At 41.8% G+C, this 23,854-nt stretch overlaps 1 protein-coding gene across 3 annotated transcripts in view; it reads right to left on the reverse strand.

Annotated features, from left to right (window-relative positions):
• Nucleotides 1-23,854, reverse strand: part of arid2 (AT-rich interactive domain 2) — a 39,648-nt gene that overhangs the window by 5,428 nt on the left and 10,366 nt on the right. For 2 of the 3 annotated variants that reach the window (XM_015030543.1, XM_015030545.1), the window contains 17 exons: nucleotides 14,911-15,044; nucleotides 10,986-11,204; nucleotides 10,599-10,666; nucleotides 9,890-9,959; nucleotides 8,573-8,823; nucleotides 8,233-8,329; nucleotides 7,948-8,157; nucleotides 7,593-7,757; nucleotides 6,875-6,956; nucleotides 6,635-6,769; nucleotides 6,300-6,517; nucleotides 3,628-5,981; nucleotides 2,621-2,775; nucleotides 2,377-2,515; nucleotides 2,164-2,249; nucleotides 1,935-2,058; nucleotides 1,083-1,174 (listed from right to left, as the gene is read on the reverse strand). In XM_015030543.1, coding sequence (XP_014886029.1) covers nucleotides 1,083-1,174; nucleotides 1,935-2,058; nucleotides 2,164-2,249; nucleotides 2,377-2,515; nucleotides 2,621-2,775; nucleotides 3,628-5,981; nucleotides 6,300-6,517; nucleotides 6,635-6,769; nucleotides 6,875-6,956; nucleotides 7,593-7,757; nucleotides 7,948-8,157; nucleotides 8,233-8,329; nucleotides 8,573-8,823; nucleotides 9,890-9,959; nucleotides 10,599-10,666; nucleotides 10,986-11,204; nucleotides 14,911-15,044 — 4,599 coding nt within the window. The remainder of the gene's footprint in view (nucleotides 1-1,082; nucleotides 1,175-1,934; nucleotides 2,059-2,163; nucleotides 2,250-2,376; nucleotides 2,516-2,620; nucleotides 2,776-3,627; nucleotides 5,982-6,299; nucleotides 6,518-6,634; nucleotides 6,770-6,874; nucleotides 6,957-7,592; nucleotides 7,758-7,947; nucleotides 8,158-8,232; nucleotides 8,330-8,572; nucleotides 8,824-9,889; nucleotides 9,960-10,598; nucleotides 10,667-10,985; nucleotides 11,205-14,910; nucleotides 15,045-23,854) is intronic. The other variant, XM_015030544.1, reaches the window with a different exon arrangement.

Raw genomic sequence — 23,854 nt, forward strand, 5'->3', positions numbered from 1 at the left:
GAAGTGACTGGAAAGAGTCGACCATGTTTTATTGAGAGTTCGCAGAAAAAGACTCTGTTACGAGTAGGGCTGTAGTGATACAATAATCTCACGATACGATACACGATATTCTGCTCACGATACGATATATATTGTGATATCCCCTCAAATGATACAATTCAATACACTTTTGCAATTTTCTGAAAGATTGTACAGGGACAGAGCGATTTTGGTGACATTTTGTGACTATTATAGAGTTGGATTGAATTAATTTAACTGAAAACTGATTAAAGGCACCAACTACACAATACCTGGCTCTGGTTGGACATGGACATGCACTTAAAGTCGACAGCTGGACAAAATGAATCAAAGAAGTGGTGAGAAAACATGTTTAATTGAAACAGTACAAACTGTAGCTTACATGCATTTGTAAAGTAAATAAAGTGCACCAAGTAGCCTGCTCTGAATAGTTTGATACATTTTTAACCTTGACACTTAATATCTGAAGGAATCACTCTAAGCCTGATGACCTAATCACTCTCCCGGCAAAGCAAGCAGTGAGTGAGCAAGGTGACAGTTGGATGTTACGATATTTGCGGATGAATATCAAATTTTTTCTAGGAAAGAAAATATCGATATATATCGCAAAATCGATATTACACAGCCCTAATGTGCAATGCATTATAAGGTAGGTGGAGCCTTGTTGTCATGGAGACTTGGTAAAGCCCAAGACGCCTCTCTTCGTGGTAGTTCTCCCTCACCATCCTGCTCACTGTGTGTAGTGGAAACTTAATTAAGGCCTCCCACCTTCAAGAGCTGAAATATTACATCATGTTCATACCAGTGGGACTCAGAAGTCATGGATTACTGACACAAAGCTTCTAAAAATAATAAATACAAGATGCTTATAGAGGCACTAATAACTAATCCTTTTGAAAAACAACAAAATAGACGATATTTTAAGGCTTTATATTCATTTTCACCAGGGTTTACCAAACAATGTGGCCACAACTGTATTTTGTAGATTTAATTATATTGAAGAAGACTTAATTACATCACCACAGTGTGGATCCAAACTTCATTCAGTCAAGCAGGAAACTTACATGCGACCACAGTCTGAGTGCTTGGCGATGTTCTTTAATGTTAAGGCAGCAGTTAGTCGTATGTGTTTGGTCACTGGTCCCTCCTTCTCGTCCTACAAGAAATACAAACATCACTTTTCTCAGCAGGTTATCTTAATGAGAAGCTCAGTCGCCTACTACATCATCCGTGCTTTTTTCCCTCTTCTATAATGTCTCTGCATACTGAAACAGTATTTGTTTTTGGCTTTCTGATTGCCTTCAACAAGCAGAAGTGACACCCAGAAAGTCAACAAGTCTAATATAATCAATTAAAAGGTCTGTTGAGTTTTCCCACAGTAAAATTCAAGCACTTTCAAGGGAAATTTTAAAACTTTTCCAGCACCACACTATGGAGATAAAAAAAAAATAAAAAATACAAATGATCTAAAGACGACATTTTCAATGCACTATTTTATGATATCTTTTACTACTGTTAATACCTCGTGATGGTGCGCTACATTCTACAACAGAGACATGGTAAACCAAAAAGTAAAGATAAAAAAAAATGTTTTGAAATTTTTGTAATTCTGTCAAAAAACAAGAGAATTTTGGTCTGATTTAACTTCAGACAGTGGAAAAAAAATTCAAATGTATTCTTTTCATCAAGTCTTAGACTGGACTTTATTACAAAAGAGCAGTTTGAATATGAAACACTTTCTAAAAACACCTGTTGAATTTAAAGCATTTATGAGGATTTCAAGAACCCGCATGAACCCTGAATATAAAAACAGACTGTTTTTCTTTTTTTTTAAATAAGTATTGTAAATTCCATCATGAGTCAAAATATTAATAATAGTAGTTTTTTAAAAAGTGTGTGAGGCTGGCTGTACTCACTGTGAAGTCCCTGAAGACCAAGTTTCGAGAACCTCTACGTAGGGCCATGAGAGCTGCGCTCGGATGATTGACGATTGCTTTTGGTGCTCGTTGTGCCGGAGTGCTGCCTGCCGCTGGCGGAGTCCTTCACAGAGCAAACACAAACCGTTGTTAGCAAAGCTGATATTTGATAAACGCGGATGATTTTGATTCAAGTTAAGAGTCGCGTCAGACGGGAAGTTGCACGCACTGGGAAGATGTCTGATTGGGACTTTGTGCTTGCTGCTCCTCTAGTTTGAGTCCAGCCAGCAAAGCCTCTCTGGAACAGTGTTTATCCTGGGGAAGCAGAGAAGACACGGTTCACACAAAGTTAAATACTGTTTTTATATCAAGGCAGTAATATAACAAGGTCAATATTGGAGAATAAAAATTGTTTCTCATCTGACTGATGATGGGATTTTACCTGCAGATGTGTGATGAAGGACAGTCTCTGCCGGGGGAAAGGTTCACACCCCTCCCACAGACAATGCCCTCCATACACGTCTTTTCCTCCGTGTTGCGTTGCTGCGTGGTAAAACACTTGAGACGGAGTTTCGAACCACCTGGAAGACACCGCAAACAAAAAATAAAACATGGAAGTTTTTACAAAGACGTGGCTGAAATGATCACACATCAGGTGAAAAGAGAAGCAGAAGGGGGCGCTGTACCGTTTACACGACTGCCACAGACACTTGAAGTTCTGCCCTGCTTTCCTGCCCGGTTCCGTCGGCGACGTGGGGGTCTGCTGCGCTGGGAGGTGCGGACTGTGGTTGCCTGCTGGTGCCGGCTGCGAGGAGGGAGCTGGGGGCGGGGTGGCAGTCGGCTGGAGAGGAGACACGGTTTTAGAAACATGGACGACTGACAAACGGCTTCATCGGACGCAGGCGTGAGATCAGGATTAGGGCCAATCTGTTGGCTGAGATGTAACCCAGGCCCTTCTCTTGGCAAAGGTTGTTCACTCAGCTGCTTCGCTGTAGGAGGTGGGTATCAGTGAGAGCCACATGGTCTTGACTGGACTCACCTTCTTAACCTCCAAACTTTTAGACATTCGAAAATTTACCCAACAACAGCCCCGCTCTAAACTCAAAGTACATTTACAGCAAAGATACCAGTAACTTAGCAACTCAAATTTTAAATATAGAAAATGTCATAGATGACATTAGAACCTTAATTAAGGTTGCAAAGTGACAGTTTCTACATTGTGAATAGGATTTCAATCAAAAACCTTTTCCACACCAGTAGGAGGCGACAGACAGGTGTAACTTTTTGAGCTCATTTCTTAAAAACAAAAAGTAGAAAAACGGCTCCACAGCTGAGGTTTCTAAAACAAAATCTATACTAGACATCTGAAAAGTGGGCATCTATATAACCTTTTTATTAATTAATTTATTAGTGACATTTTTACTTAGTAAAAATGTCACTAAATATAACAATTTTAAAAAATCCCCACCAAAACATTGTTTGAATTTTACTAAAAAGATTAAATTAAGAAAAAAAAAACTAGTTCTGCTAAATACTCATGTTGCAGACAGGATCTATGTCAGTGATTCTCCTTTTCCAGAATTTACTGTCATCAAAAGTCTAACTCATGCGGTAGACCAAACATCAAGTCCCATTAGGAGGAGAACATATGCAGAAATGTGGTTTATGTGGAGGAAACCCCAGAGTGACTCACCGTGGCGCCAGCTGCTTGTGTAGGCGAGCAGTTCCTCTGCTGAGTGGCGTTCTCTATTGCTACTTTGGCTACTGTGCTTGGGTCCGTTCCTGCCGGGACCGCCACCATGGTGGCGCTGCTGCCGGCGTTGTTGGGGTCGCTGATGGTGATGATCCGAACTCCCACCTTGCTGGGGATCCCGGAGGAAGTCGCCGCCGCCGGGCTGCGCTCTTCGCTCTCGGCGGGCCTCTTGAGGCCCCGGGGCTCTGACGCTAGGCCGTTTGCCGGAGAGGCGGTGGGATTCTGCGAAGCGATGGAGCAGGGCAGCGTGGAGTTGGGGAGCAGTTGCTGTCTGAGCACAGGATTGCCGTGCCCCAGCGCCGGCCCCAGAGGTCCGTTAGTTAGTTCCGAGGGCGGCCGGTGAGCTGCAGGCTGGGGTCCGTTGGCCAGGCGCTCGGTCTGCTGGGCTTTGGCAGTGTCCTGCTGGGGAGGGGGCGGACTGGGCAGACTCTGATCTGAAGTCTTTTCAGAGGCGCCCACATCCCCGTTCCCCAAGTACTGTTTGGAAGCAATGTGATTTGGAATGTTTTTGTTAAAGTTGCCACCGCTATCGCCCCGCTCAAAGTCACACACCCCATTGACCAGGGTCTTTTTGGGGTCGGCGTTGCCCTCGAGAGGGGCGTTTGGGCCTGGAGAGAGAGCCTGCTTCCCGTTGGAGGAAAGGCTCTCCGTTGCCGGGCCGTTGAGTACTCCCTGGCTGTTCCCTGAGTGATTTGGAGGTAGATTCGGCTCCACGCACTTCCCACCGTTTAGTAGCTTGGCACCTGCCGCGACGTCCCCGTTCCTCGTTTTGCCGTTCGAAGGGTCTCCTTCTGCCAACGAAGAGTTCTCCATCACCTCTATCTTCCTTTCGTGGATATGCAGCCCTGTGGCGTCCTTGGCCTCTTCCTCCTTCTGACAAATTATCTTGTCTCCTCTGAGGGGAGCCGGCAGTGGCGGTGGGAGCGGCGCACCTGTTGAGACGTGATGGGGGACTGTTCCAGTAGAAAACGGCGGTGGCGGGACACCCGGGGCCACGACGCCCTGGCTGACTGCGGCGACGGCAGCAGTAGAGGTGGTGAAGCCAGTGTTGGGGACCACGGTGAACGTGACTTGTCCGGTTGCTGTGGGGGCCTGGATGATGGCCGCTCCACCCGGCGTACTGGTGGAGATGAGCTGCCCTGGCAGCAGCTGGACTGCTTGGAGGGGCGGGGCACCTGAAGCAGGAAGCTGGCCAGGGACCAGCTGGACGCTGACCGGCTGAGGAGAGGGGTTCTGGTAGATGACCTGTGGGTTGGTGGCTATCGTGTTGTTCGGAGGGGGGACCTGTGGGGCAGGTAGGATCAACTTCCCTCCCGGGGTAGAAGGCCCTCGCTTTGGAAGCAGTAGCTGTTTGATCAAGCTGGATTCAGTGGAGGTAGGTTGAGTGGGAGGAGTTTGGGATATGAGTTGGAGAGGAGGAGGCGGCGGCGGGGGCGGCTGTTGCCGTATCGTGGACAGTGCGTGGCTGACAGCTTGATTGGACTGGACCTGGGTATTTGAGTGAGAGGCAGCAGGTGAGCAGGGACTGGAAGCAGCTCCGGGCTGCCCCGCTATCTGGACAGTCTGGGCACCGGGAATGGAGGCGGGGTTGGCAAGAACGATCTGGTGTATGGCCGGGGTGTAGGCTGCATTCTGCTGAGGATTGGGACTGACTATTACTACGCTCTGTTGAGGCTGAGGCTGCTGGTTGGGAGGGGCTAACGTGGCTGTTGGCCCACCTGACTGGTTTGGTGCTGGTTTGGGAGCAATATTTTGAAATGTAACGCGAGAACCTTGGGAGTTGGCCACGCCCGTTATCCCTATGGCCTGGCTGCCTCCCACCTGGATGGAAGAGGGTACAGAAACCGCAGCAGTAGACTGGGTGTCAACCTGGGGTATTCCACCCTGAGGCCCAGAGACGGGGAGGGTTTGAGGCAGAGGTGGTTGCTGGGTGACCTGGGAGCACACACCTTGTACCCGGGCGGTGAGGATGTGGCCTTGTGGTACTGGCTGAAATAGTGTGACGGGAGCCCCTGTGGGGAGCATGGGAGAGTGCTGCTGCTGAGGCACGGGAGGGGGCGCCGGGTTCTGTGGGCTGTGATTCTGGGCGGCCGCAGCGGACGTTGTGATCTGTACCCCCGGAGCTGTTCGGACCAAGGTTGGGGGTAACTGTGGCGACGCCTGTGGGGGACCAGGGTGACGGGGAACAGTTGGGTGGTTTACACGAGAACTTTCCTGTGCGGGCGAGGCCATGGGTGGGGCCCCCGGGGGCCGCACGAACTGTGGTCCAGGATTAGGATGTCCCGGCAGTAACCCTGGTAACACAACATGAATATTTATTAATATACAGATTAATACAATGTTTCAGAAACTTCTGTGGAGAGTAGTGACATCTTCTACAAACAAGCTTCCCATTAAAATTCCATCTGCCACAAGTGAAATATGTGTAATATTGGTAAATGCCAGTCGTCAGCCACACAGCAATATTAACATCAAATATTGATATCAACACAAGTTTTCATATCGGTGCATTCCTAGATACAGTTTTCTTCAACACAAAGCATTTTGCTTGCAGACCAAAATCTTCATCAGACCAGAGCGCCTGCTTCTAAGAAAACAAAAACCAGAGGTACCTGGTGGTGGAGCTTGAGGATCTCCAGGTGCTTCGTGTCGAGCTACAGGAGGTGGAGCAGCTGCGGCTGGGTTCTGGTGTTGCTGCTGGGTTTGCTGGTAGTACAGCTGGATGGGCAAAGGGATTGCTCTTCGCCTTATTCCCACCAGGAGGATCTGAAGCGGGTTGCTGGCTTTTGCCTCCTCTTGCCGCCTCATGGTGTGGTTGGGGAACACCGTCCTGTGCAGAAGAGAAACCTTGTGATTCTACATATATAAGCCCACTTCTGGGATTTATCTACTGATCTTGCCCAGCAACTAAACTAACTTGAACGAGTCGCGTGCGCTGTGTACCTACCGCAGGCATTTTAGGAAGCCGGTGGAGTTCAAGATGTTGCTGCGTCCCATTTTGCTGCATGTAGCCAGGTACTCGGAGTACATTTCTGATCGTGAAACCGAGCCCTCGGGGTTCGTCTCAAAGTGTGCGTTCAGCCTGTTAGAAAGAAACCAATCAACAGGTTTTAAAGTTACCACAAAATAGAAAAAAAAGTCTTTTTACTTACAAAGATCAACATAGATGTAAAAAGCCAGAACTCACCACTGCAGCGTAAACTTCTCCCCATCTAGTTCGACGATACCAGGTGGTGGTGGTACGTTGGACTGAACAGGGACTCTTGTTACTAAGGAGACATTATGAAAGCATTACAAATACAACTGTAGTGCTACATAGATACCCACTAGATGTCAGCAAACTAATGAAGAACCATGTGCAGAAGCCAGGAGTCTCTTAATTATTGTTATTCACTTTTGTTCAAGACTGGCTGGTTTTGACTGATCTGAAGGAAAACAATGGCAACGGCATTTTTTTGTAACAATGACAGTTCTGAGGAACTTTGGAAGAGTAATTTACACATATCTACAGAGCAGGAAGTTCAACACCTTGAACTTTTTCCTGTCACTTCAATGTATTTTCCTGATAGTTTGACACAAGGTGAAGCAAAATTCTGAAGTGGAATTTTTCAAATTTCTTGCACAATTAAAATCCAAGAAATGTGGTTTGCATTTCTATTTCAAGACTTGCAACAGTTTTAAATTCAATTTAGGTCCAGACTTTGGCTGAGTCCTTTCTAACACATGGATATGCTCTGGTTTTCACTATTCCACTGTAGCTTTGATTTTATGGTTTCGGGCGTCATCTTTCTGGAAGGTGAGGAATCGTTCTTTGCCAACTTTCAGATATTTTTTTCCTAATGTCTACCAGTCTAACAGAGTAAAAGGAAGTTAAAAAGCCTGAAGCGTCTCTGAGGAGCCCTTACCTGGAACAGTCGCCCCCTGCACCGCTGCAGGTACCTGCTCCACCAGCTGCGGTCGGACCTCGGCGGCCTGGTCGGCGTTGGCCTGGTGCTCGATCAACCGCACTGCCGTCAGGGCGTCGGGCCCAAACGTGTGGAGGTCTACCGACACCAACCGCACCAACAGGTCTGAGCCGGGACAAGGAAGACAAAGCAGACTCGACGGTGAACTTCAACTGAAATGTACTGCTACAGCATAGTGCTGTGAAGAAATCAAATGTTTCAATCTCATTTTTAGATTAGACAAAGCAAAACTTCTGTTTTTCAATCATTTATCAGGGGAAAATCTCTTTAATCGAGACTTTCAGTGAACATGTACCTATGCTGTGGTCAACCGAGGCGATCTTGCTGCAGGGAATCTCTCCCAGTTGGGCCAGCAGGTACAGAACCTCCAAGGAGGCCATGAGGAGCATGAGGTCCGGCAGAGTGAGGAGCATGATCACCTCCCTGTACGACTCCTGGTCCACATACTCGCAGATCAACACGCCGTTATCGTCTGCTTTGCTCAGGTTACCCAGGATCTCCATAGCTAAGCAGAAACAGAGGCTTTTTAGAAACTCTCAAAGCTGCAGGCGTTTCCTACCTACACTTTGACTAGACCCACCTCTCATTTTGAGGAACCTGTCCCTGGACATCAAGCATTTGGTGATGGTGTGAAAGATCAGGTGCGTCGTCCGAAAATCAACTGGATCCAGCTGGAGCTAAGAGATTAAAAAAAAAAAACAAACAAACAAAAAAAAAAAACAGACGAGTTTTTAGAGTCTTTATGCAGCCGTCTTATTAAAACCTGATGAAGCTAAGCTAACCACATTAGCATTGCACGCTCCAGTTGGGTGAAACGGGAACTAAACCAGTAACTTTCTCATAGAAACATAGACATTGAGCACACAAACTGAGGATTTTGTCTGGTTGATCTGTAGTCGATACACAAACTGATGACCCACCTCAGCAGCCACGTTGCCCAGCGTGTCCAGTCCGAGCTGTCGGAGTGAGATGAGGTTACAGTGGGCGCAGAGTAAAAGGAAGCGCAGGCACGTTCGGTTGGCCGCCAGCAGCTTGACGTTGGCCTCCTCGAAGGAGAGGTTTCGCAGGATGACGGCGACCTGCAGCACCCGCTGGGCCTCCATGTCACTGGTACCTGGGTTCCGCGGCGGGTGGAAGAGACTCTGCCAGTGGTCCTCCCTGGACGTACCATCTGTGGTCAGAGCAGAAAGGGCAGGGTCGGTCAGACTAAGCCAAGTGGATGGACTGTAGGACTTAAATCTAGTTTTGGGACTAGATTTAATGAGAAATTGTAGATTTGCAATTTGACTGGTCCTAACTAGTTTGAATCTCAAAAATCCAGTCTTTTTACACTCAGGGAATGTAACGGCATTCCTAAATTCTTAAGTCACACTAAAATGAAAACTCTTCAGTGCGGAAGTTGTTACTGAATGAAGTCTCAGTATTTTATGCCATCACCAATCACCACTGAAAATGAATTCAGAGAAATAGATTCAAGAAAAAAAAACAAAAAAAACAAACAAAAGGAAAAAAACAGCTTACATTCTATAACATTTTTACAACGGAGTATTAGGGTCACGCTAAGAGTATAAAACTCAAAACTAAAAGAGCAGACATAACACAAGACTATGACTTCATTCTCATTACTACGACTTATCGTCATATTATTCCGACTTTAATCTCGTAACACTACGACTACTCCCTGCAGGTTCATTCCTGTAATATTCTGACTTCATTTTTATTCATTCATTCACTGAATGAAGTCTTCCTGGGGATTTTTCATCCTTTGAAAGGATGTTTTTACAATCATTCATCAAAAAATATCTCCAACTTCTGTTGTGGTCTTGTTTAAACCACATGGAAAATATATTTATTGAGATGATACTGATGATAAAAAGTCTGAAAACTCCAGAAAATAAAAGCTGGCAGTGGTTTTAGAAATGCCAGCTGTTCAAACTAAGCCAATTGCTAATATGTGACGCTAAATGTCAATTGCTATTTTCTATTTGCTTTAAAATCCTAATTTAAGTACCCATCCTTCAATATAAAACACTTATGACTAGTCAAAGGTGTTGTGTACAAATATTCTAAATGCAGGCGTCTTATGAAACATGACAATCTTTATTTCGAGACAAAAAAAAAGTAGTCTATGCCATATATTTTAAAAAAATTAGATATTTACATTATTTTTAAAGATAAATTATGATTTAGTTGTAGATTGGAAATTGGTCACACAACTCTGATCCAAAATGTTTTACCTTGTGCTGAGCTGCTCTTGTCCCAGATCAGCTCTCGGACCTCGGCGTCCTCCACCACCTCCTTCCAGAACTGTGAAGGAACAACATGCCGTCAAAACACTGAGCTAAGGATAGACGGTCCACTGTGTAGTGAGATCAGCTACAGACAAAACGATGATCAGGAAAATGAGTCGGCATTACTCACTGACAAACATAAAAAAAATAAATAAATAAATAAAATGTGGCACATAATTAAAACCAGCAGCAGACTGAAGGTCTTCATCATAAACAACAGGAACAGATTCACCACATCGCAGCAGGAGGTCATTTTTCCCACTTCATCCAAATCTAGCTTTTACTATACAGCAGATCGTAGACATAAGGGGAGATTACAGATTCAAACCAGAAGAATGCTCGTTTAAGCTGATTTTACAGCATCAATACTTAATTATTTTGGAGCATTAAAAACCTGCACATCCTCGTCTACTAATGGCCTAATAAATCTTTTCACTTAGAGGACCTAATATTGGATAAATGCCTCAGTAAACAATAAGAGCACCTTATTCCAGATGTTTGCTAGCTGCTCAAGTAAAAAAAAAAAAAAAGAATCTTTGAACATTAGTGTAGCGTGTTAGCTTAGTTGTTGATGGAAATTTGAGTAATTTGATTTTTATTTATTAGATGTTCAAACTTAAAAAACAGCTTTATAGGAGGTGAGAGGAAACTTTACCCTAACAAAGTCCCGCGAGGTTTTCTCCTTCCAGTCTGTCCCAAACACCACGGAGAAGCTGCCTAGAGCTGGAAAAGAACATAAAAAGGGTTAGAGGGAGAGCCAAGGCTTAGCTTAGTTACTGTTATCTAAATTTGATTTAGGTCCAGACATCTTCTCCCTTCAAAGGCTCCACAACTCCTCCTTGACTAGAAAACTTGGGAGGTGCTAAAAAGAGATCAACATTCATAGGAAAACAAAGAAGAGGGAGAAGGCGGCAGCTGGGTGGTGTTCCTTCAGGATACACAACATCTAAATTAGTCATCGTCTTTACTGATATAATCCCAAACGGTAAAGCAAACTACTACGATCAAATGAAAGTTGAAGTCTTGTGTGTGGGGGGCTTACAGTCGTCGAAGACGCCGGTGTGGGCCAGCAGCAGCGTGACCAGCTTGGGGTCCTTGTCCAGCTGCATGGCGTGCTTGCTCTCGTTGGAGAGCAGCGTGCAAACGTTAACGGCAAAGTCCACTTCGTTGGGTAGACCCGAGAGCAGCGAGAGCACCAGTTTGTTGTAGTCGCACGGCTGGGTGAAGTCTGTAGACAGCCCATAACTTTGGCGGAGATAGTCTGGAAGAAAAAGAAAGAAAGGAAAGGAGGACATGCATCAGGCTACATGGAAGAGCAATGAAGAACTGAAGATCAAAGTCTGGAAATGCATACTGTCCTCACTCCATTTTGCTTTTCCATACTTTTTCCATGCAGAATAGGAACTCTGTTTTAAAAGTATTCAATCTACCGAGCTACTCATAATCTAAACCCACATTTCTACAGTGCGAGACGTCCTCACCGTGTTATCATTTAAGAAATCTCAAATAGAAATGATCCAGTGTTACAAAGCACAATCTGTCAACAAATGTGAGAGTCTTCCCTGTAATCCTGCTCGATTTTCCTCAATCCTTCTGTGTGTGTGTGTGCGTGTGTGTGTACGTCGCTTTTTCCAGACAACGGCTTCTTCAGTTTGGTGAGGGGTCTTAACTATAGTATTTCCAGCCCTAAAATGTTTTGTGCTCACAGAAATCACTCGGATCAGTTTCTCCTACATTAGCAACAGATATGAAACGACTTCAGTCTGGGAGAAACCGCTTCATTTCATCACTTCCACAGCCTCTTCCTGCCTTATCTCTTTTATCTTCAAAAAAAAAAAAAAAAACAGCTTTTTTTTTTCTTTAAGTCAGCTCAGCTCAGAAAACCTTCCAGCAGCAATCAGGTTTTATAGACCGCATTTGCAGAACCAAGCATCATGTAAGCCGCTAAAAAACACAATTTACAAGGTTTGCAGAAAGATCTGTAAACATCTCCTGGGAGACATAAAACTACAAGTGGGTCTTTACACAAATCACAGCAGTTAAATGAATACTTCACAAACTCTGCAGAGCATGAGAACTTACTGTCATCTGAAGGGAATGAAAATACCCACTGGCCTGTGTTCAGTTTCCATGGTAACCAGCTACACTGGATGATGGTATTAGACTACTACTAATCACCTTTTTTTTGTCAAACATAATGAGCGATTTGAATACAATAAATCTTCAATAAGCTGGGATGAAAACGTATGATTTTTGGTAACAGAGCAATAGATAATCATCTAATGGAAAAAGTACATAAAGTTACATTTTTAGGGGCTGTTGTTGATCACAAACTCAACTGGAAATCTCATAAAATACATAAAATGTTATTCATTCAAATATCTTGAAATGAGACTTGGTTAATTTAAAAATGATGTTATATTTAAAGCTAAAAATGAGGTTATTGATAATTTACAAAAGTTATTTGTCTTGAGCTCAAGACATAAAAACAACAGAAGGAAATATGATTTAAAATGTTTGTTTTTTTAAACAGATGTGCATTTCAGTGCATGTAGTAAAACTATGGAACAGTTTGGATGAGTGAGTGGAAACAAAACGGTCTAAAATAAATAAATTCAAAATAATATGTTGTTTGCAAATTATATTGTTAATTTAATGCATATGGTCAAGAAAATATATTTTGTAACTGCTGTACTGCAAGTGTTGAAAGAGAATGCATATGAATTAATGATGAAGTTTGAATAAAGTTTTGCTTCATTTTCATCAGTTAATTATTAATCTTTGTGTGGCTGCCGATTGGTTTAAAGCTTTAAAGACTAAAGCTGCTGGTCTAATAATCAGAACAATGTGCTATAGTGAAAACTATGACTAGCTTGTGTTTGTGCATTTTCAATAAACTGCATTTCCCACAGCGGTCGTGTTTTGGAGTCAATTAGCTGAGCAGAAGAAAGAGAAAGAAAGAAAGGAGGAAAGAAAAAAAGAAAGAAAAGAAAGAAAGAAATAAAAAGAGAAAGAAAAAAAAACGAGGCTGAGACTAATCTGAACCGAGGTGGAAGGAAAACCAACAACAAGTGCGTCCTTCTTCCCTTCATCAATAACCGCTGTCAGGAAAGTCAATTATCTGAGAGAGCAGCCCCACCGGCCGACACTACAGCCCTGTGTGGCGACGGGACGGCTCGCATTCACAGAGCCGCAGCCCAGATAAGGAACACAGAGCCGCCGGTTTCAGTGGACTCCACACTGACATGCAGTTTTAAATCCTCCGAGCTGGTTTTTCCTCATGAAAACAGCTGCACTCCTGCTGGAGAAAACGGACACTTGATGCATTCATGTGGGGAGGGAAGGAGTTAGGGAGGGTATCCTGATAACCTTGGTGAAAACACAGCAGTACAGTGAACGGAACTGAATGAATCAGTGCTGGAAAAGTGAACAACAAACGGGAGAAGAGAATGTTTTTAAAGTAGATAGTGAAGTGCTTTGTATTTTCTGCTGTAAATGCAACGCGATCCCACACTTAGAAACTGATCTTCATGTCAATACTGACTAAATAACTGAACAATCCAGACTTTCATTATTGGAATGATGAAGGCATTCCTTAGGCAAATTAAAATGGTTTGTGTGTTCTGCTAAAATGACACCACAGACCCATTTGTGTGTGTTATTCAGACTACTAATGCAAAAATGCAGCATTTATTTTAAATGACAATTCTAACAGTACTGATGTAGAAGCGCATTTTTGTTGCAGCCAAACAGATTCGGAGCTAATTACAGTGCATTTCTATGAGGTTATGAAGTGTAGAGTGGCAACAACAACTGGTCAATCAAATGACCAGCAGCTGAAATCAGCCAATCTTCCCCTAAAAAAAAGCAGATTCTCCAACTTTTATGCTGCGTGAATTCATCAAAATCCTCAACGTCACATTTCTCCCTCTTAAGCTTCTGCAGTCCATCATCTTTCATTGGACTAGAGAACTACCCTGACCGGAGTTAGAAACTCAAAAAAACCTGATCCGTTTCAGATTCATGAACGCACCACTCCACAGTGTTACCAGGCAATACTGTTTGGTGTGATTTTATCACTTTCTCAGGTCTAAAAATGAGCCGTTTGCCACAAGATATCAACTTATGGATTGAGTCAGAGCTGATTTCAGTTGTGTTGCCTTAGTGGAGCATGCTGTAGTGGGAAATGTTGGCAAATATCTAGAAGTTAAGTTAATGATCTACATTGTTTTAAGACCATTTTTGGACCAAAACTGCAACATCTGTTACATTTTCTCTGCACTGTGTCAAATGAACCAAACCCTTTGAAAACTAAATAATTCAGGCCTTATTAAAAGAGTCTTTACTTCACAGCCACTACGGGACAGTTTACAGAAGATTGTGATTATTTTTTACTTTATTTTCAATTTATTTATGTATTTAAAATCTGGAATAGATTTTTGTGTCATTGATAATCAATTTGGGTCATTTGCTCTTTAATGACAGATTTCCATCTGTGTCTTTCTGTATATTACTTTAAAAAAAAGGGGGGGTGGGGGTTGTAAATCAAATCTGGGCTGGACAAATTTCCAAATCCACTTCAAAGCTCAAAAATGACATTTATGCATCTTTTCATACAGTAAAAATTAGCACACTGCAATTAAAGAAAGCTCCTTTGGGATCTCTGAGTGAATGAAAAATCATTTCAGAGCAGATTATCCGGAAATTAAAAATACTGAAGCTTAGACAGTTTATGCTGAGGGGACAACATTTCAAAACATCTGATTAAAAAGAACCGAGAAGAGAGCTTTGATGTTTTCTAAATTAAATGAATAATAATAATTAAAAAAAACTGACATGAGATGAGAGCGTCTGAGCCATAGATATGGAGTTACAGCAAATGAGAGTCTCCCATTCAGAAGGTAACTGGGGCTGCTGGGGCTCAGGAGGACGGTGAGGAAATGACAGACAGGGGGCGCTCTGCTTACCTGATACAACGTGCTGCTGGTAGTTGTAGGAGCTGGGGATTGCACCGACTGGAAGGAAGGCTTTGGGATTCCCCGGCTGCGCCTCTTCATCATCCTCGCCGAAGTGGTGGACCTTCTCGTACTTCTCCAGGTATCTGTGTCAAAGGAAAAGAGGAGCACGGTCAACCTCCCAGTGTTCAGCTTTAATTGAAACACTTTCTGTTTAAGCAAATGTAATAATATGCAGAATAGGAATGCGTGGTCAATCCTAGTTTCTTTATGGCTGTCTCTGCTTTGGTTTAAAGGTGCAGTATGTGTTTTCTCTCCAAATAGTGCCTATCTAAAGCATAATCAAGTAACAGTCTACAGTTACTATAAAAACGCTGAAGGGATCTTAAATGTGGCTTAAAAATGATGTTTTTGGATAACACCTTGAAACAGTGACTGTTTAAAACAAAGTTTTCACCAGTGTCACACTCTGAAGTGGCTCCTATATTGAGCTCAGCAGATGCACAGTTCCAACAGGTGTTTGCTAATTGCTGCTGGCTAGTCTGAAGGAGCGGAGTGGTTAAGTCACAGGGGAGGGAAAACTTTGAAACTGCACCTCGAAGGCGGCGCTAGGTGCATCCAGGTGTTTTGCACAGCTGAATGGTTGCCATGGGAGATAAAAGGACTTCTCAAACATGCATAAAAAAGTCAAGGCAACACTCCAGATATGATTTTGATGAGTAAACAAAAAAAAAAAAGTACATTTTATGTAATGCCGCACCTTTAACAGTGTCTGTTGAAATATTAGCTCAGCTCTTATTTTGAGAACCGGTAGCAGCAGCTCCCTCCCTTCAGACTGCACCGTCTGAGCCAGATTCACATGCTTCTTGTTTCAACCCTGAGTAGCTGCTGGACCCCAAAGAAGTTTCTCTTTTAGTTCTGATAGCAACTGAAAGCAGCTTGCCAAGAAAAATGTGCAACTTCCCAATGCAAGTTAAATTTATTCAATTAAACCAACATTCAAACAAGAACAACTTAAAATGCTCAAAAGTTGTTGTTTTTTTTTTATTTAAACAAAACAACTGGCACACAGGATTTCCAGACATCCTGGCTGCGTTCCTGACAAATCTCAGCCCATTCAGCCCAACATCCATGAGCCACAACTGCTTTTAGAAAACATTAACAGCTTTACAACAATGTTCAAGTCGGGCAACTTTGACAGCCACTTCAGTATCTTCCATGACTTCTTCTGAAACTGCAGGTCTTCTGCAGTCAGTCGACGGTTTTTGGTCTACCTTCACAAGAATCAAATTCTAATTATCAATTAATGGTTTATTAGATTAAAATGAGTTCCAATTGATTAGTAACATTTGCTTAAACCTTCTTTTAAGCAAATATAGAGCGGCCGCTGGTGATCTTTAAGCAGAGCCAGTTGATACAGAAACAAAGATGGCGGGGTCATAATGGAACCTGAAAGAGAAACTACCCAAACAGAATCCGGTGCGGAATGCAAAATGAAATTTATGCGGTTCTGTTTTGAAACAAACACTTGACAAGCTTCTTAGTTATCACCTTAAAAGTGCTGCATGGCAGAGCAGCATCAGCTTCTCAACCAAACATTACAGATTTGCTACAAAACTGACGATAATAGGTCAAAAAAGCAGAGGACTTTTTTTTTATTATTCAACAAGTGATTTGTTAAATTTTATGAGCATGTTTAAGCTTAATGCTGTCAAAAAAAAAAACACTACTTTCAAGTAAGGATTTAACACAATGGCACAAAATAATGTTCAAGTTTTGTATCTTTTTAATACAGTACATAGTAACCATCTATGTTATGGCCTTTTTGACAGAAGAGAAAAACTCTTTAAGCACATCGCTGCTTATAAATTAATTTAGTTATACGACAAGATCAATCACTGCGACAGACTGGCGACCTGTCCAGGATGTACCCCGCCTCTCGCCCGGAACGTTAGCTGGAGATAGGCACCAGCACCCCTCCCGACCCCACTGAGGGACAAGGGTGTTCAGAAAATGGATGGATGGATGGACAAGATCAATCAACTTTAGATTAACTTGATTGTTAACTTGCATCCCGACTTGTATAAGACGTTCAATATCTGATTAAAAACTCGCCCCGATTTCTTTAATTTTGGGTGAAACATAAATATGAAACCAATCTCATCTGTTCTGCAAAGATCTGAAAATCAGCCAATGTCTCCTTTTGCTCTGCTGAGAAAGAAGGCTGATTAACCGACCCGCCTGCCAGGTCACTGCTGCCAACTTGTTTTTTAGATAAAAAAAAGTAATACATCTAACATGGGCCTTTTGAACAATCTGTGATCAACCATGAAACTGCAATTGGTGGACCCAAAAACATGTCACCAAGAAGTTCAACTTCAGCCCTAGCTTCCAGAAATAGTTCTGAATTAAATGTATGAAACCGATTCATGGCAACATGTAAATAACCAGGACATCATTTCAAACTCTGACCAGCAGAAGCCGAGCCAACATTTTCTAGTCCACCTAATAAACAACCAGAGTTAGATTCTAAATAACCAAATGCATGATTTCATCACCAACCAGCATCGGGTTGAACATCGAGCAAGATTCAAGAACTTAACAGTCATCCATACTGTCCAAGACCACCTAAACAAGTTCTCTCCTCATCTTTCCCCAGGTGTTCTGATGCTCCATCTGGTTCTGTTCCCACATCCCTGCTGCTGCCAAACAAACTGATCACATCTCTGGTTTTAATGCAGAGTCTCGTCTCACTCTGTTGGTTCAACAGGCGGCTGCTGCTGCTCCTAAAAGCCAGGCTAGGATTCTCTTCAACAGAACCACCAAAGTCGCAGATCTCTGTGACAGTCACACAAGAAGGTGACCGAAACGCTGAAAAAGCCGGAAATAAAGACGAGTTCCCTCTTGGCGAGAGGAAAACGTTTCTCCAAGAACATCATGCAATTTGATAAATACCTGGTAGCGATGAACACACACACACACAAAAAAACCTGGGCAGTGTGGCAGTGAGTCACAGAACGGGTGCCTGCCTCTGAATTAGGCCCCCACTTGTTCACCGAGGTAATCCCCCGCTCGGCACGCCGGACTATAAATACACTCTGCCATCATTTGGAAAGCGAGCGAGAGAGAGAAAGAGGAGGGAGGGAGAGAGATAGAGCTGACTGCATCGTCATCAACCGCTGTCTGAGATAAAAAGCAGGGTGGGGGACGGGATGGGGGAGTGGGAGGGTTGTTGAGTGCAGCTGCACGTGACAGCACTTCCCCTTCTCTTCCCTTCTCTACTCCCCCTACACGCATGAAAAGAGCAGCAGCCTCCTCCTGCGGGAGAGACGTCTACCAACCGACAGAGAGCACAAACCGCCAGCGTTTGCATGAATTTCACTACAACCGTTCAGGAGAGAGAGTGAGAGAAAGAGAGAGAGCGAGATGGAGCTGTACCAACGTTCCCTCCAGCCGATGCAGAGCGTGATGCTGCCCCTGTCAGGGCCGTTACTTACACACATCTGGATCGCAGAGGAAGAGGAATCCTCTGGCTTTCATTCCTGAATGCCAACAGCCCAGATGCCCTCACTGCGAAATACAGAAATGTAGAAAAAGAGCGGTTTGCCCCCTGCTGGACATGGACACAGACCACTGGTGTATGTTTTCAAGCAGGGTCAAAAAAGTGTTCAAAGAACCATCTTTTAACAAGGTAGAGTCAGACTGGATAGAGACAGAGATGCAGCGATCCAATATCAATATCTGTACAGATATTGAAAAGAATTGTAGATCATTTATGAGCGACAATGTGCCCGATCCATAAGAGCAAATCTATTCAGCAAATTCTGTGCTGTGTGCTCTGACCGACATTATGCTTTAGTATTTATTTTACATTATACTCAGAATTTCTAATTGCACTTTCTGAACCATTTCAAAGGTTTGTTGTTGTTTATTTTTTTTAGATGTTTGACCAAAATAGTCAACCTGTTGTTTTTGGCAGTAGATGCATATCCATGACAAATGTGTGAAAAATGTTGTCAATATTCTGCTAATGTCGTTAAAAATAAATAAAACAAACTTTCAGCTGCGGTGTTTCCATTAAATAAGAAACAAAATTAAAATTACATGAATAAGTTTGCTCATGCAATAAGTCAATAAGAAACATGCCACACCATCATCATCCTAACACTTCCTGTTGTCGTCTTTTTCACCAATAGTATCATCTCGTTGGTGATCATGTGACTCGTTTGATGGGAAAAAAGTTTGTTAAAGTTCTGTGAAATAAACCAATTTTGATAGGGCTGAAAAACCCACTCATCACTTTTAAATAAAAAAACGTTTTTTCTAACTCGATGTTGCCATTAGACAAATTAATGTTCACAGTTCCAATTTGCACAATTATATGGTCAATGGAAATGTAGCTATTCTAAATTTATTCTACATCAGCTGTTCTACTCCCAACTGCACTGACTGAACAAATTAAAGTTGTTTTTATGTGTTTGACGAAGCTTGCGAAGCTCATGGTGTATTTAAGTGTGCAGAGTTATCAAATATATTGTATTTCAGTACATTTGTGTCTGTTTTTAAAGAATTAAAAAAAATCAATTCATCTGTTTTTCTCCATCAGTATCGACTGATACTAAACCTCAGATATTTGTATTAGAAGTGAAAAGATTGGTGCATCCTTAGAGATTAGATAGAGCTCTGAGATTTTGTAGTTGAATTCCAAGAATAAAAGTCGTAATATTAGTAGAATGAACAAGCAAGACCAGAAAAATACTTTAAAATTAACAGAAAAGCATTCTAATGAGAAAAAAACAAACAAACAAAAAAAAAACGCTTCTAGAGTTCTAAAGCTTTGACAAATGTATCCAAAAAGTCCAGATAAATAGAAGCTGGAAAACATGCTGGTCAAACAACATGGCCGCCCAAACATCACTCTGAACTGTGGAAACCAAAGGAGTGCATGGGTGAGGAAAAAACATTTCCAAAAAATTCAAAAACCTAAAGTGATCAAATCAATTTATCACCCCAGTATGATGCTGCCACTCTTCCATAAAGGTCAGATTATGGACAGCACAGACAAGAGATGGATTAATAATAGGGGTGTAGCAATGCAATATCTCATGATACAATACAATATGATATTCTGACCACGATACGATATGTATCACGATATTTGGCAAACGATACATTTTGCTATGATTCAATGCACTTTTACGATTTTCTCAAAGATTTTAGAAGGACAGAGTGATTTTAGTGACATTTTGTGTTTCATAGACTTGGATTTAATCAACTGAAAACTGATTAAAAGCACCAACTACACAATACCTGACTCTAATTGGACAGAGTCTAGCAGTCTACAGCTAGACAAAATAAATCAAAGATGCAGTGAGAAAATTAGTTTCTGTCATTTAATTCATGTGGATTTGACATGAAACTCAAAGTTTCAACAGTGATCCAGGAGCTGAGTGAGGAGATCATCAGCCTCTGTAGACTCTCAATATGCAAATGATTGCACTCATGTTTTTCTTTTGGACATACTGTGGCTGCATTTTGGAGTAAAAAAGTCTTTTGGACTATAGGGAAAAGGCTTTTCTACCTTGGCTCCTGGAGTTAGCCGTGGCTGTAAGCTGTTTACTACTAGCTGCTGGGGTAGTGGCTCTGCCTCACCCCGTATTGGTCGACTCCGTGCAGCTGCGCAGCGCCGCCATTCCCCTGCTTGGATAAGTATCTGCCTCTCAGACTGCCAGGATCTCATCGTACTCTCAGTCTCTGATACTCTTTGTCAGTTGATAAAAAGAATGATCGATCCGCCATCATCATCATGGAAATCCTCACTGCGCTGCGGATTCCGGCTGCGGGTTTCCCCTCTTCGTTTTCCAGCTCAAAACAAGGCATCGCTGCATGCTGCACACCCGCTTCGGATGTTATCAACCCATGTGCTGCGTATTCATTCTTCAGGTAATCCTTTATATACAGAACAGAAACCACTAAGTTAACAACAAATCACAAAGTGGATGGCAGCAGTCGAACTCTGCGTTAATTTCGCGATCTCGCTGCTTTTGCCGCTACTCCGTTCCGTTTTTTACGTTTGGAAGCTCATTCCCTTTCACATAACCGGAAAAGCTGGAAAAATATGGTTTACTAATTTTAGCATAACTCCGGTTTTACTTGGCCTATTAACACAATTTAAAAACTGGTGTGTAGTTTATAATGTGCACTTTAAGCTCAAGTTGAAAGTGAGACTGGGAGAGGCGGAGTCTTGCTGCTACGCTGTCACAAACCAGACATGTTAAAAAGACGCCAAAAGCCTATGGACACCTATAGTTTAACGTATCGATACTCGCAGATGAAAAATCGATACCTTCCGAGGGTGGAAAATATCGATACATATTGTAGAATTGATAAAATTATACAGCCCTAATTAATAACCAAAGTCATGGAGATTAGAATGAGCAACCAACACAACATCCATGTTTTGGACTTCTACAATGAACATGAAAAAGTGGAACAAAGTTACTGATCCCTTGAGGGAGTTTCATTTTCTGTTACTTTTTATTTTTTTTTGCATTAATGTCAAATAAAACTGTTATCTTCTGGGGACTTCATATGCAACATTACAGATAGCTGAATGTACTTGTGACGTGATATGGAGGAAATGCATATTCTCTGCTGAAATTGGTTTCTAAAGTGAACAAAAAAAAAAAAAGTTAAACCTCTCAAAGTCTGAACTGTCCTGCTGACAGTAATCATGTTGCTTATCAAGTGAAGAGACAGGAACTCTGTGTTCACCTGGGAACAGTTTCCAGAGCAAAACCCTGATCTCACAGGAAAAGTTGGACAAATCGTCCCAATGGTGGTTTTCTCATGTCTTGCCATGAGAATTCCAGACAATCTGCAGCGCACTGTGTGAAACGTGGAGTAGATGAGAGGAGTGAAAGGTGCACAGAAAGAGCAGAATTGTAACAGTTTTCTGAAAATGAGCTGCTAGCTGCTGGAAGTCATGGAGGAACAAAAGTTTTTAGGTAGAAAAAGTAAAAAACTAGTGATTAAAGTCTCAAACATTTTCTGCACTCTTTTTAAACACCGACAACAAAACAGGATGATTTTTGATGCTTTGAACCGAGCAGGAATGCACCGGCCTTGACCGATTTCTGCTTTTCATTCAATGCTGAATCCCAATTTTCAACATTACAATTTCTCTTCTGCAGACAATAACAAGCGCTCAGCTCAGGGTTTCCCCCAGTGCATTATAAGCCTGGCGGGCCACCAAGCTTTACTTGTGCCCCCACCAGGATAAGCATTGAATTTTTTTTTTTTTTTTTACGTCTCTTTAAAATGTTTGCATTTTTTAAGACTTTATAGTTGGTATTCAGGTATTAATCTTCCAATCTTTTAATAACATAATATATCAAGTCATATTTTCAAATTTTCTGTCAACTTTAAAAAAAATTTAACTCAAAAACACAATAGACTGCTGGATGAATGACTGCCCTAGAGCCCAACCACAGGGCTTAGCAAGTTTTCTGGGGGGAACCTTACAGTTTAAATCAAACAGCTACACGTAACAAAATTAACCATAATTATACGATTTTTCAAAGAATGCACGATATTTCAGCATTAGCCCAGTAGATATGGATACATGGAGACAGACAAAAATAGATGGAAATAGAAAAAGATACAGAGATATATAGATATAATATGAACAGACTGATATCAGCCATCAACCCTAGCAGCAATATTAATATCGGTCCAATTTATCCCCCCCTAAACTCAAAACAAAAAGTACATTCAAGAACATCCAGGTTGTTGATGTATTTGTGGATGGAAAATAAAGTCAGAGTTTTCAATCTTGGTGTACTTAAATAAATAAAGAGACGAAAAAGGAGTTTGAAGTTTTATTTAAAGGTAAAGGACATCCAGTGATGCAGTCATATTCTCTTTTTCCCCAGATTATAAGTATTATTTCAGCAGGTGCTAAGTCTACTTTTCATTAAGCCCTCATCTCTGAATCAAGTGTGTTTTTTTTAATTGTCTGAGGTAATGTTCTAATTTTAAATGTCCTGTTTTCATTACCTGTAAGTGGAAAAATCATCATAATTAACAGATATGGCCTTTCAAACATCCTTCTGTGTATAATTAATCTACAAAACGTGTTTAACTTTGTGATAAAGTTCCCGAAATAAATGGACTTTTCAACAATATGCTAATTTATTAAATTAGTATATTAGGTATAATCTTACATTTCTGTTGGATTCAAAATTCTTTTATGAAAAACTTATTGTGGCATGTAGGCCTGTGACAATATGTTCAACTGGATCATAAACTGCCCCAGAAATTACTACAACAAACAATAACGTTGTTTTGAAACCATTTTCAAGAAATATATTGATAATAGCATAATAATGCCAGTTCGAAGACTATCCGTTTTTTTATTTTATACAGGATCGCTCATCTGACAGTAAGCAAAAAAAGGACATTTTTTATGATTCTTCACTAATTGTCGACAAAACTTAGCCAAAAATGGCTAAAAACTTCTAGATGGAAATGCAACGTTGTCATCAACGGAGGAGGCTGTCTGCAGGAAGATTGTTCCATAAAAACAAAAAAACAGAGGGCACATGGAGTAAATAAATTGAAGCATAGGATAAAACTTAAAATGTAATAAATGTGACTTGTTGATGTCTATTTGTGATTCTGCCTTGCAAAACAGACTGGAGTAGATCAAGAGGATTATTGTGTTTTATTTTTTTTTAAATAATTATTAACTAATTTAGTAATTGAATAATCGTTAACTGGAGTATGCACTCAAAAATGCCAATTTGCTAAAAGGACACTCAGCAGTAATTAAGCCTAAACTATACAAATATATATATACATCTTACACCTAATATTTAAAAAAATGTCTGTAATTATGATTTACCCAGAAACATCTCAAGTGGCTAAGTTTTGGCTTCACCAGGTTCAAATTCTT

The sequence above is a fragment of the Poecilia latipinna genome, unplaced genomic scaffold (assembly GCF_001443285.1).
Source record: "Poecilia latipinna isolate Pla-1442-1.1 unplaced genomic scaffold, P_latipinna-1.0 Scaffold186, whole genome shotgun sequence".
Taxonomy (NCBI): domain Eukaryota; kingdom Metazoa; phylum Chordata; class Actinopteri; order Cyprinodontiformes; family Poeciliidae; genus Poecilia; species Poecilia latipinna.